Genomic DNA, 14,743 nt, shown 5'->3' on the forward strand with positions numbered 1-14,743 from the left:
CAAATGGTGTCAATCATATATCATACATGCAACAATAGCTCAAATAATGTAGATGTTAGTTTCAAATGGTGTCAATCATATATCATACATCCAACAATAGCTCCAATAATGTAGATGTTAGTTTCAAATGGTGTCAATCATATATCATACATGCAACAATAGCTCAAATAATGTAGATGTTAGTTTCAAATGGTGTCAATCATATATCATACATGCAACAAAAATTTGTGGCAAGAGGCAATCCAAAGATGATTTATTTGAGGGGTTTAACAGCTGAAATCTTTATACACATACAAATATCAATAGTACATAAATATGTACACGTTTTCTACACTGACAGGGTAAAACAAATCAACCAACACAAGTCCAATAAATTACCTTAAAATTTAGTTGCTTTCAATGAAAGAATAAAAATATTCAATTGAATGTAAGACAGCATAGAGGTAAAAGTTTACTGTAAGACAGCATCCAGGTAAAAGTTTACTGTCCAGGTAAAAGTTTACTGTAAGACAGCATCCAGGTAAAAGTTTACTGTAAGACAGCATCCAGGTAAAAGTTTACTGTCCAGGTAAAAGTTTACTGTCCAGGTAAAAGTTTACTGTCCAGGTAAAAGTTTACTGTAAGACAGCATCCAGGTAAAAGTTTACTGTCCAGGTAAAAGTTTACTGTCCAGGTAAAAGTTTACTGTCCAGGTAAAAGTTTACTGTAAGACAGCATCCAGGTAAAAGTTTACTGTCCAGGTAAAAGTTTACTGTCCAGGTAAAAGTTTACTGTCCAGGTAAAAGTTTACTGTCCAGGTAAAAGTTTACTGTCCAGGTAAAAGTTTACTGTAAGACAGCATCCAGGTAAAAGTTTACTGTCCAGGTAAAAGTTTACTGTCCAGGTAAAAGTTTACTGTCCAGGTAAAAGTTTACTGTAAGACAGCATCCAGGTAAAAGTTTACTGTAAGACAGTGTCCAGGTAAAAGTTTACTGTAAGACAGCATCCAGGTAATAGTTTACTGTAAGACAGTGTCCAGGTAAAAGTTTACTGTCCAGGTAAAAGTTTACTGTAAGACAGTGTCAAGGTAAAAGTTTACTGTCCAGGTAAAAGTTTACTGTAAGACAGTGTCCAGGTAAAAGTTTACTGTCCAGGTAAAATTTTACTGTAAGACAGTGTCCAGGTAAAAGTTTACTGTCCAGGTAAAAGTTTACTGTGAGACAGTGTCCAGGTAAAAGTTTACTGTCCGGGTAAAAGTTTACTGTCCAGGTAAAAGTTTACTATAAGACAGTGTCCAGGTAAAAGTTTACTGTCCAGGTAAAAGACCAATTGTGGGATTGTGTTGAATGTGGTTGGCTGTTCATGCTTTACATATTACTATAGTCTTGTCATTATGAAACTAATAGGAAAAGCTAAACATTTTTATTTCACTTTTTCTACTGATCCTAGTGTCCAACATGGTGTTATGTTTTTCTTGAAGGTCTAGTTTTCTATAAAATGTACAATTGTATAACAAGTAAGAATAGGCAAACATTTGGAGGTGATTCAGTCAATATGGTGGTGACACAGTCAATATGGTGGTGACAGTCAATATGGTGGTGACACAGTCGGTGACACAGTCAATATGGTGGTGACACAGTCAATATGGTGGTGACATGGTCAACATGTCAACATGGTGGTGATCCAGCCAATATGGTGGTGACACAGTCAATATGGACAATATGGCCATAATATGGTGGTGACCAGTCAATAATAGCTATCCCAGTAATGGAGATTTATCCATGGAGGATTGTCTGGTCTCTGGCAACTTCAATTCAAAACCAGACCCTGAAAATAATTTTGACAAATTGTACGTGACATTTGATCAAATAAACTTTCTATTAAAGCTAAAGTGCAAATGTGATCTTTATTATTATCATGATTAACATGCCTAACAATTCAAACTTGATCAACTTTAAGAACTCTCCACCAATCTAACTAGCACTGACCTCGCTGATTCAGACCACGAATATCAGACATTTCGTGCTTCAGACGGAGCCTCAATATGAACTGCATTAAATCATGCCTGGACACACAGAAGTGCTCAATCAGTTACAGGAATCATCACAGCTTTATAAATATGTTTCTTCATCTTTTACAACTTCAATTCTCAATTTTTTAAATCTAATATATGCATTAATATTAAAGTCATAGTTTTCATATATAAGTCATGTGTATACATTTTTTAAACTTACACTTTAACAATGAAATGCAACATTAAACTTTAATAAAAAGCACATACTTATGTGTTGCATCGAGTATTCCCATCTTTTCCAACTTGATTTCATTCATTCTAATTAGTGTACGACCTGATGTGATGAGAAAAATATTTAACATAAGATATAGTAGCACATGGGTAGCTTAAAGAACTGACTGAATCAAAATCTCAAGTTAACATCAGTAGACCTTAATTAAGCATGGGTAGCTTAAATAACTGTCTTGACGTCTAAATAAAAAGGTATACAGAATTACAGTATGATAGGTGTGTATGTGAGCTACTGTCAACTGTATGTTGTGTATGTACCATTTTGTTGTATTCAGTGTTTAGACTGGGCTTGTTGATGTGTATGTTGTGTATGTACCATTTTGTTGTATTCAGTGTTTAGACTGGGCTTGTTGATGTGTATGTTGTTGAACTGAGAGTACCAGTGCAAGCAGGAAAACCACAGATGGCGTGACAGTGGATTTATAGTGAGTGAGCGCATGTGGAACAGTATGTTTTGCTGTCAAGGAAAATTAATGTGGTATGGACAGTGTTACTTGTAAGAATGGAGATAAAAACTATTTGCTTCACCATAACCACTTGTGTCGAAAACTGAGAGAACACCCCCACCTTCGTTTCAGCACAAACCACTGACTAGTATACTTGTGACCAAACCACTGACTAGCATACCTGTGACCAAACCACTGACTAGCATACCTGAGACCAAACCACTGACTAGTATACCTGAGACCAAACCACTGACTAGTATACCTGTGACCAAACCACTGACTAGTATACCTGAGACCAAACCACTGACTAGTATACCTGTGACCAAACCACTGACTAGTATACCTGTGACCAAACCACTGACTAGTATACCTGTGACCAAACCACTCACTAGTATATCTGTGACCAAACCACTGACTAGTATACCTGAGACCAAACCACTGACTAGTATACCTGTGACCAAACCACTGACTAGTATACCTGTGACCAAACCACTGACTAGTATACCTGTGACCAAACCACTGACTAGTATACCTGTGACCAAACCACTCACTAGTATATCTGTGACCAAACCACTGACTAGTATACCTGAGACCAAACCACTGACTAGTATACCTGTGACCAAACCACTGACTAGTATACCTGTGACCAAACCACTGACTAGTATACCTGTGACCAAACCACTGACTAGTATACCTGTGACCAAACCACTGACTAGTATACCTGTGACCAAACCACTCACTAGTATACCTGAGACCAAACCACTGACTAGTATACCTGAGACCAAACCACTGACTAGTATACCTGAGACCAAACCACTGACTAATATACCTGTGACCAAACCACTGACTAGTATACCTGTGACCAAACCACTGATTAGCATACCTGTGACCAAACCACTGACTAGCATACCTGTGACCAAACCACTGACTAGTATACCTGTGACCAAACCACTGACTAGTATACCTGTGACTAAACCACTGACTAGTATACCTGAGACCAAACCACTGACTAGTATACCTGTGACCAAACCACTGACTAGTATACCTGAGACCAAACCACTGACTAGTATATCTGTGACCAAACCACTGACTAGTATACCTGAGACCAAACCACTGACTAGTATACCTGTGACCAAACCACTGACTAGTATACCTGTGACCAAACCACTGACTAGTATACCTGTGACCAAACCACTGACTAGTATACCTGTGACCAAACCACTGACTAGTATACCTGTGACCAAACCACTGACTAGTATACCTGTGACCAAACCACTGACTAGTATACCTGTGACCAAACCACTGACTAGAATACCTGTGACCAAACCACTGACTAGTATACCTGTGACCAAACCACTGACTAGTATACCTGTGACCAAACCACTGACTAGTATACCTGTGACCAAACCACTGACTAGTATACCTGTGACCAAACCACTGACTAGTATACCTGTGACCAAACCACTGACTAGTATACCTGTGACCAAACCACTGACTAGTATACCTGTGACCAAACCACTGACTAGTATACCTGTGACCAAACCACTGACTAGTATACCTGTGACCAAACCACTGACTAGTATACCTGTGACCAAACCACTGACTAGTATATCTGTGACCAAACCACTGACTAGTATACCTGTGACCAAACCACTGACTAGTATACCTGTGACCAAACCACTGACTAGTATATCTGTGACCAAACCACTGACTAGTATACCTGTGACCAAACCACTGACTAGTATACCTGTGACCAAACCACTGACTAGTATACCTGTGACCAAACCACTGACTAGTATACCTGTGACCAAACCACTGACTAGTATACCTGTGACCAAACCACTGACTAGTATATCTGTGACCAAACCACTGACTAGTATACCTGTGACCAAACCACTGACTAGTATACCTGTGACCAAACCACTGACTAGTATACCTGTGACCAAACCACTGACTAGTATACCTGTGACCAAACCACTGACTAGTATACCTGTGACCAAACCACTGACTAGTATACCTGTGACCAAACCACTGACTAGTATACCTGTGACCAAACCACTGACTTGTATACCTGTGACCAAACCACTGACTAGTATACCTGTGACCAAACCACTGACTAGTATACCTGTGACCAAACCACTGACTTGTATACCTGTGACCAAACCACTGACTAGTATACCTGTGACCAAACCACTGACTTGTATACCTGTGACCAAACCACTGACTAGTATACCTGTGACCAAACCACTGACTAGTATACCTGTGACCAAACCACTGACTAGTATACCTGTGACCAAACCACTGACTAGTATACCTGTGACCAAACCACTGACTAGTATACCTGTGACCAAACCACTGACTAGTATACCTGTGACTTCATGCCTGCTCCAGATATCTCCATACAACTCGTAGTAGTGACCACCATGTTTCCTCAGCCACTTGTTGACATCTGCCCCATTCCAGAAGTAAAGTGGCTTTGGTTTCCCTTTCAGATTTCTTTTGATAGCCATACCATCCTTGTTGGGACGAGCTTCAAGCGTAGCCCCAATCTGTTGACAGATATCCTACATCAGCTCGTTTGTATCATGTTGGATCAACAAACTACAATCATGCTGGATCAACTACAAATAATAGCATGAGCAGACTACAATTTGTAACAAAAGCAAACCTTATCATGACCATCTGGTGACCTCTCCAATGTTCCTCTCCTCATTTCTACATCCTCTGTCTCCATGAGCGCAACCATTCACAGGAATCAAACTTTTGTCTCTTTTGCTAGATGTTCAATGGAAACACAAATCTACATTCAAACTCATCAAAAACTCAGCCAATTGAAGCACAGGCATACTTAATGTCATTTTAAGTTTACAAAAGCTTATACTAGATCTAATACGCATGAGATAGTGGAAAAAATACTTAGCCTAAGGCTACTATAGAAATAGAAGAGAAAAAAAATGAAGTAGGCTTTATTTTACAGTAAAAAAGTTGATCAGACAAAATAATGTCTTTTCTTTTTACGGACTTTTATCTAGATTCCTGTCTGATCTTCTTCTGCGTTTTTAATTTAGGTTATGGTGGAGGATTTAAACAACAAGTCCAACTTCGTGTATGAACTGGACTGTGGTCTCTAGATCCGCGGGTGCCCCATATAGTTTTCCTTGAGTGGGGTGTATAGGGGCCAGTGTTTGGATCGTGCCTGTCTATATAATGAACAGTCTTGAAGGACATGCTCCGTATTCCCTGGGGCCATGCCACAAGGGCAAGTTTCGCCATACCCAATGTTTAGTTTTTTTATGCATGTGCTATTTTAGTCTGTTGTGGCCTGTTCTGAGTCTAATGATTATGTGTTGTTGTTTTCGTGTCAATTTGTAATATCCATCATCTTTTTTGTAGTGTGGGTGTGTGTCAGACCACATTTGTGGTGATTGCTTTTTTATGATTCTTTTGGATGTAGCGAGATTTCTGGTTGTTTTTTCTTTCCCCTAATTTTTGCCAGCTGGCCTGTCTGATCAATTTTTAGTTTTTGGATATTAGGTATGGGTATCTATTTTTGAACCAATCATGTAATATTGTAATATCTTAAATTTATGTAGAACTTATAATAATTAATAAAATTAAATAGGGGACTATGCCTAAAATATTTCCTTAAATTTAATAGTTGATAGGCCTACTATTAACTAAGCTTAGGACTTTATATCTAGAATTCTAGACTAGTACTAGTAACTAGATTTAGTTAGTAGATGATCTAGTACTAGAGTACTAGTTGTAACTAGATCTAGAAGTTAGTACTAGATCTAGATCAAGTAGTAATTTAAAATTTAGTAGGCCTAATTACTAATTAGTAGTAGCCTATACTTAACTATTAAGTTAATAGTATTAACTATAGTATTATACTATTACTAATTACTATACTACTCACTATAGTAATAGAATCTAATAGTAGGCTAACTAGTAGAGCTAAGAAGAATCTAGACTAGTAACTTACGTGTTAAATTTAATAAATAGATACGAAAATGCATTGTTTAATTAAATTTTGAAACGGCTAGAGAATGCAAACAGCTAATTACTACTAGACTAATGGAGGCGAGCGAGTTGACGAGATTCCTTCCATAATGTTGTTGACATGGAATAAAAACGTGCTTTTTAGATTTAGAGGAGCTTACACTTTTCGGACACACATAGCGAAAAAACGCAACGTAAAAATTCCATGCGGTCTCATTCAGTAACCGCTTAACATAGAAAACAAAAAAAAGTATCATATCTATCCGCAACCATTCTACTTTAATAATGTGTGTGTCATTTTGTATTCATACGCATAGAACTTAAGCTATTCTTGTTATAGTGACTGGGGGGTCTTAACGTGTGTTCAAACACATGTAATACAGTTTTACATGTGTTCGGACACCTTTACCCGTCATCGGATATAGCACTTTTTGTTCATTTAGAATAATTTAAAGTCAATTTAATGAATAAAAACATATATTATATGCATTTATATTGTGTTATTGATTGTTTGTGAGGTAATTTTAATAGTATAAAACCTTTTTCCCACACTCCCAAAGTTCATCCCATTCAGCCATTGCGGCTCGCGCAGTACGCTGCTAAGCCAGCCAGGTCACATGATTCCCCCTCCTCTTTCGCATTCCACTGCCTTCTTGACCTTATTTTGACCCTTTCCCTTCAATAACCAGCCCCTTTTATGCTCTAAATTCTTATTTAATAATATTTTTGTGTTGTTGTCCGCTCCCATGTAAGGCCAAATAAGTTAGCGAACACCCCTTTTTTATTGTTCAAGCACGAAAAAACCCATTAACCTTGACATTTACGATGTTCCATACATATATAGAAGCTATTTATAGTGTAACCTTTTAGCTAAGCATTGATTGGTTCAAGTTTTGCCCCTAAGTCCAACCCTAGGTCACTTCATCCGGCTGGTGTAAAAATAGAAATGTGCGTACCATGCAACGTTAAAAAATTTCTAAAAATAATTCTTGAGAAAGGAAACGGAAGTACTTGACACGGAAGTGTTCATAAATGAAAAGTTTACGTGCAGGCGCCGTGGTTTCGCGTGAGACATGCTAATTAAAGTTTCTATGAGCCAAAAACCGACGAAGTGTTCGGTCCTACGTAATTTTTGGTGTGTGTCCGAAAAGTGTAAACTCCTCTAGACCGTAAAAAAAAATATAAAAAATAAAAACTTAAGCCTAAAATTAATTTAGAAATTTTATATTCTTAGAATAAATGCTATAAAAGTTACAAATCTAGAGAACTTGAAAATAATTTGTTGAGTTTAAGGCTACATTTCTATTTATTTTCATCAAGCCTAAGTTATAACCGGATGTTTCACTTTCGTAAGACAAATATTGATTGGCTGTACAGTAACTTAGTGATCGATAACTATTTGTTTACAAAACTTTGCAGATCAAGTTTTTAAATAACAATGCACATTTAAAACCCCATGACCTAGTTTTCTATTTTTAGCTTACAATGTGTACAATAAATCTATGACGGCCTATCCAATAGCAGGATGCCATGATTGTTTATGTCGCCATTACACGTGAAAACCAAATTGTTTTTGCTTTTTTTTTTAATTTTTATTTAGTTAGGGCCTACCGAAAATATTATAAACATCAACTACATCCAATCTTTATTAAAGTCCGAAAAAACCCAGACAGGCAGGATTTTTTAACCATATTAATTGTAACTACGCTGTGCATGATTTTTAAATGAATTTATACACCTCTCAAATAGTCCAAATGACTTTTCTCGCTGGTGTCCATTAGAGTCTACATCTAATCGTCTAAAAATATCGGTATTCACGCCAATGACCCAATGTGTAGATCTAATCTAGATCTTCTAGATTCTAATAGATATTCTACAAGATTCTAGAATCTAGATTCTAGACAGACTAGAGGACTTGACTAGTACTAGAGTCTAGATCTAGATCTAGATCTAGTAAGTTACTAAGTAGGCAGATCAAAATCTACTTTCCAGACGAGCTCTTCAGTCTTCACGACAAACTGTCCGGTGTAACTGGAATTTTTTTTTATTGGTGTCAAGGTAAAAAATGCTCACAAATTAAAAGCTTCTAAAGCAGTAAGGAAAATACCGGACACATAGAAATCTAGATCTAGATTTAGATCTATCATGATTCATATATCACTAGCGTACGCAGGGGTGGTGGGAGCAGGAGTTCACGCCACCATGTGGTCATTTTCTGCATAGTTTTTGGAAAATTTTATTTTTGGTCAGCACATTAATGTTCAACCTTAGGCCTTAGGGCCTAAAAGATTTCCGTTTCTTTTCATATTTCATGTAATCATATTGATCTAATATATTAATATATTAAGTATTATTATGTTAGCGCTGAATCATGACACTTTTCCTGCAGCATCTCTAAGTTTACTAGCATTTGGCATTCTAAAAATAAGCATAAGGACACATTATGATGCTAACCAGTGGTTTAACCAGGATCGTCTCACGTTGGTTCAAATTTTCTCCATCATTATATATATATATATATATATATATATATATATATATATATATATATATATATATATATATATATATATACTAGACTACCTGTTATCCTTGGATAACTCTGGATCTCGGGGGTAATCCTTAATGGACATCACGCCTGTCACTTATCGTTACAAAAAAAAAAAAAAACCAGACCCCACATTCAAAAAGACGTCACACCTCAGACGTTTTGTCTTTTAAGAGACACCTATTTCGGCTGAGCAGGTCACAAACACAGGTCAACTCTACTTCACCTTCCCAGTGTCCCGCCAACTCAGACATGTTTTTGTCTTTTAAAACACCGAATTCCAGCTGAGAACAGGTCTGACCACACTATCCCTTCATATGCTGACGTCACAGGTGAACTCTACACCTGCCCAACTCTACTTCAACTGCCAAGTGTCTCGGCAAGTCTCAGACAACATGTTTTTATCGTTTAAAACACAGAAACAGTTGAACTCTACTTCACCTGCCCCGTGTCCAACCAAGTCCCGATAGGCAACTTTATCATTCACATCTAAAAAAATTTTAAAAAAAAGTAACATTGACGCGAAGCAGTGGCGGAACTAGAAAAGAAGGGCCACCCCGCAAAAACTGTTTAAGGGCCCCATACATACACACACACACTCATATATATATATATATATATATATATATATATATATATATATATATATATATATATATATATATATATATATATATATATATATATATATATATATATATATATATATATATATATATATATAAACAAAATAAGAAAACACAAACACAGAATATTCATTTCGGGCTTGTTCGAGTTTTGAAGAAAAATAAAAAAATTTTTTAGTTTAAGTAAAAAATTAAAACAATTTACACTCATTTGTTTTAGTTGTCTGAAGATTTATTTAGGTTTTCAAATAAATACAGTGCACTTCAGTTTTGAAATTTCAAAATAATTTACATTTCTGTACACTGACACCAGGTATAGAATAAAAAAAAACCTAAGCCCTTTTATTTGACTTTGTAATAAGCAACTGAATGCTCACATTGACAATTTAAACAAGCATGAGTATCTGCCTCCACTACTCCAAAAATTATCATCATTTAACATCCATTCCAAAAAGAAAATTTTTAAGTTTACTAAAAAGAAATTTAGAAATTCAATTGGATTTCTATTGTAAAATTGCCTTTTAAACATTTAGTATAAATTTGGTAAAAAAAAAATACTTATGTAATTATTTAAAGCCTGGAAATTATTTGAATGAAGCATCACTGTTTTTCTTCCAGGTATATCTTACATTATAAATCTTTTTTAAAAATCTGATAGGTTTTAACTCAACATTTCTTTCTCATCCGCAAAGACTACGTTATAAAATTAATATTTGATGGTTAACTTCAATAAAGCAACTTTTAAAATGATAATGAAAAAAATTACGAAACCTTCAATTCTTCACCGTTTTACTAAACTATTTTACATCTTTTAATATCTATTTGAATGAGTTCAATAAAGAAAGGATAATGTAAAACTGACAATTTTTTCTGTAGTTTTCCAGTACAGCTTTTTAATAGTCTTCACCTCTTGATACCACCTCCTTGCAGGTGGGTCTCAAAATGATAGTGTGCTCAAACTGAGCGATATATGAGCCTTTCACAGAGAGGAGGGTAAGGATCCACAATTCCACAATTCCAGTATCACACAAGTTTTTCAGCGCCATTAAGTATTTGCTTTGACCCAGCCTATCTAGCCAGCGACGACAGAAAGCCAGGGTCCCAAAACAATATTTGCTTTAAAACACTATCAGATGTTCGTTAAGGACGATACCACCCTCCTTTCCCCCTAACCATCTGTTTTGACATTTACAATTAAATTTGTAGAAATATTTATGAGAGTGACTATCTCCCCTTGTTCGCTTGTCTTAATTAATATTCTAGGAATCATTATGTATAATTGTTTTTTACAAGGATTACAATTTACAAAACAGATTGTGTTGCGTTCATTGTATTCGGTTGTATTGTGTGTATATTTTTTTTTGTTTAGAGTGATAATTTGTTTTGTTTTGTCGGCCTACATTGTGTTTTTTTTTCTTATTTCTTCTTCTTCTGAGTATTACTTTCAATTTATTTTACATCATAGCGAAGCAATGACATACAGCTAGTATATATATATATATATATATATATATATATATATATATATATATATATATATATATATATATATATATATATATATATATATGTTTATATATATATATATATATATATATATATATATATATATATATATATATATAATGATGAAAAAAAATTTGAACCCCTCCATGAGACGATTCTGGCTACGCCACTAGGGGGCTGAGAAAAGAACTTAAACGGGACAACAAAGCGCCTATGTGCTTCTGTCCATCAGTACCGAAGTTGGGTATCACAATGGATTGTTGGCCCCTAATCAATGCTATAAAGAAGCAAAAGTCGTCTTAGTATCTAGATTGACTTTGATTTATTTTCAAATGAATTTTGCCGACTACTGCGTGTATTTGATTGTAGCAGAAATAGGACTCGGGATGGTGTCTATAGAATAAAGATAATTCAACCACAGCTACAGTATTCATTTTACAAAACATCCATCAAGTCAAAAATGCAAGAAAATTAATTTTTTTACCTACAAAAAGTTGAATATGGTCGGCTGTTAACCCCTAAATGGCGTGCCCCCTCCCTCCCCCGCATTGCGGGGTCTGGTAGCACTGTAGTTCCGCCCCTGACAACCACCCACACACACTACCACCGTGTTAGCTTGAAGTCCTGCACTTCAGGGAATTAAATCCTGTCCAACAAAGTTTAAAAAAAAATAGTTTGTTGAGTTACTCCCCTTTGACAAACCAATTACACAACAAAGTAGTCGCACTTTTGTGTTGATGTAAGGCTTAGTTTGAGGAGCCCTGATAGTAGGGCTGTGTTTGTATGGTCCCCGTGATGGTAGGGCTGTGTTTGTATGGTCCCCGTGATGGTAGGGCTGTGTTTGTATGGCCCCCGTGATGGTAGGGCTGTGTTTGTATGGCCCCCGTGATGGTAGGGCTGTGTTTGTATGGCCCCCGTGGTGGTAGGGCTGTGTTTGTATGGCCCCCGTGATAGTAGGGCTGTGTTTGTATGGCCCCCGTGATGGTAGGGCTGTGTTTGTATGGCTCCCGTGATGGTAGGGCTGTGTTTGTATGGCCCCCGTGATGGTAGGGCTGTGTTTGTATGGCCCCCGTGGTGGTAGGGCCGTGTTTGTATGGCCCCCGTGATGGTAGGGCTGTGTTTGTATGGCTCCCGTGAAAGTGGGTTCATGTTTGTGACTGATTGGTGATTGTGACTGGTGATTGTGACTGGTGATTGTGGCTGATTGAGCCATCAACCCTCAAATGGCCCGGCATTAATTCAGGTGAGGATAGAAGACCTCCCGCGCTCGAAATTACGATACTTTAGTCGCGACACGATACCTTAGTCCCAACACGATACCTCAGTCCCAAAACGATACTTCAGTCCCAAAACGATACCTCAGTCCCAAAACGATACCTCAGTCACAATACGATACCTCAGTCACAATACGATACCTCAGTCCCAATACGATACCTCAGTCACTACCAGATAGAGACCCAACGAGTCTTGGGAGATAAAATAGAGCTACACACTCTTGTAAAGATACCAAACATACCAAACGTAGCAAACATACCAAACATACCAAACATACCAAACATACCAAACATACCAAACATACTCTATCGATATTGTAATTTTTGGGGCATAATATTGCTGACGTCACTGATTGACTGTAATTGAAAACCGTGTCAAATCTGGAGCGTCGCCGGAGAGATAATTGTCTGACACCATTTGCCAGCACGCTCAAAAATAATTAGCAAGACAGAAACCATGGGCGGTCTTCTGGTCGCAGTGTGACGTCATTAGCGCCAGTTCCTCGGCACGAACTTCACTTCCTCTCCATTTTCTGGGCTGGTCTCACTGATGAAAATTATTGTCATATATACGTTTTGTAATGACATACACAAGTTATGTAATGTTATGCACATGTTGTGTAATTTCATTATATGTTAAGTATCTTCTAGGGCTTCTTCTGCCAGTGTTATAGGGTTGCTGTTTGATTCATTGACTTTGAGAACTTTACTTTTCCCTCTGTGGATGTTCAGGCCCAGGCATGTAGAAAAATTTGCAACACTTTTGGTTTTATCCTGCATTTGCTGTTGTGTGTGAGAAAGGAGGGCCAGGTCGTCAGCAAAGTCCAGGTCATCCAGCTGGCTCCACAGTGTCCACGGTCTACCGTTTCGCGTTTTCTCTGTTGACATCTTCATAATCCAGTCTATGGCCAGCAGGAACAGGAATGGCAAAAGTAGGCAACCCTGCCTTACTCCAGTCCTTACTGGGAAGGCCTCTGTAGTCTGTTGGCCATGCACTACTCTACTTTTCAGACCTTCATATGAAGACATAATAATGTTGACTATTTTCTGTGGCACCCCGTAGTGTCTCAACAATTTCCACATTGACTGCCTATCCAGGCTATCAAACTTTTTTAAAGGCTTTCTCGTTATCTATGAAATTAATATAGAGAGATGAGTTCCACTCTTGGGTCTGTTAAATGATGATGCGCAGGGTAACAATCTAATCTGGTCTATGCATGACCTTTCCTTCCTAAAGCCCGCTTGTTGATCTCGAAGCTGGGGGTCTATCGCTTCTTTCATTCTGTATAATAATATTCTGTTGAAGACTTTGCCTGGGATGGACAAAAGTGTCTATAATTAGAGCATGCATTAGAAGGCCTTTCTTTAGAAGTTTTATGAGTAGTCCCTTCTTCCACTCCTTTGGTATTTGTTCATCTTCCCAAATTTTCTTGAAGAGTGTGTATAGTAGTGTGGTGCTAGTTTCTATATCTGCTGTCACTGCTTCTGCCGGTATACCATCTATTCCTGGAGCCTTCCAATTTTTTTATTTGCTTTATAGCTTTATGTATCTCCTCTTTTGAAGGTGGGTTACAGTCTATATGGATCATTTTCAGCTGGTGGTATATCTTGCGTGCACACTGGTGTTGGTCTAGTCAGTAGATCTTCAAAATGTTCTACCCATCTCTTCATCTGTCCTTCCGCATCACGTATTACCTTTCCATCTTTGGTCTTCACTGGCCTCTCTGGCTTAATGAACTTCCTAGATATCTTCTTAATTGTATTGTACACGTCCCTAATATTACCATGGTACAGTGCTGCTTCACTTGCCAGCAGTTCTAAATAACTCCGTTTGTCTTTCCTTATGCATTCTTTTGTTGGTTTCGGTGTATTCTTCCCGCGTTTTTTTTGCTGCTGAATCTGGTGATTTAGGTGGTGAAGTTGGTAATTTAGGTGGTGAAATTGGTGATTTAGGTGGTGAAGTTCGTAATTTAGGTGGTGAAGTTGGTGATTTAGGTGGTGAAGTTGGTGATTTAGGTGGTGAAGTTGGTGCTTTAGGTAGTGATTTAGGTGGTGAA

At 37.3% G+C, this 14,743-nt stretch overlaps 1 protein-coding gene across 2 annotated transcripts; it reads right to left on the reverse strand.

The window, feature by feature from the left end:
• Positions 1 to 233: 233 nt before the first annotated feature.
• LOC131957700 (sterile alpha motif domain-containing protein 10) lies at positions 234 to 8,747 on the reverse strand. 2 transcript variants are annotated; one of them, XM_059322455.1, is made up of 6 exons: positions 8,718 to 8,747; positions 5,399 to 5,505; positions 5,099 to 5,279; positions 2,261 to 2,327; positions 1,968 to 2,044; positions 234 to 1,806 (listed from the first exon to the last, which is right to left on the reverse strand). In XM_059322455.1, exons 2-6 carry the CDS (start codon positions 5,474 to 5,476, stop codon positions 1,736 to 1,738), a joined length of 474 nt encoding a protein of 157 aa, XP_059178438.1. In that variant the 5' UTR covers positions 5,477 to 5,505; positions 8,718 to 8,747; the 3' UTR covers positions 234 to 1,735. The 2 variants fall into 2 exon arrangements, with proteins under 2 accessions (XP_059178438.1, XP_059178431.1); XM_059322448.1 differs by lacking the exon at positions 8,718 to 8,747 and adding an exon at positions 8,471 to 8,711.
• Between the last annotated feature and the right edge of the window lie 5,996 nt (positions 8,748 to 14,743).

The sequence above is a fragment of the Physella acuta genome, unplaced genomic scaffold (assembly GCF_028476545.2).
Source record: "Physella acuta isolate Inbredline_101_S28 unplaced genomic scaffold, ASM2847654v3 ptg000081l, whole genome shotgun sequence".
Classification (NCBI taxonomy): Eukaryota; Metazoa; Mollusca; class Gastropoda; family Physidae; genus Physella; species Physella acuta.

Bases quoted from the DNA above. Each gene is read 5' to 3' on its own strand.
- LOC131957700 (XM_059322455.1), bottom strand. From the start codon at position 5,476: ATGGTTGCGCTCATGGAGACAGAGGATGTAGAAATGAGGAGAGGAACA. The intron at 2,328-5,098 runs GTATACTAGTCA...TCATCACATCAG, and splicing joins GAGCAGGCATGAAGTCACAG to GTCGTACACTAATTAGAATG. The intron at 1,807-1,967 runs GTCAGTGCTAGT...AATTATTTTCAG, and splicing joins TCGTGGTCTGAATCAGCGAG to GGTCTGGTTTTGAATTGAAG.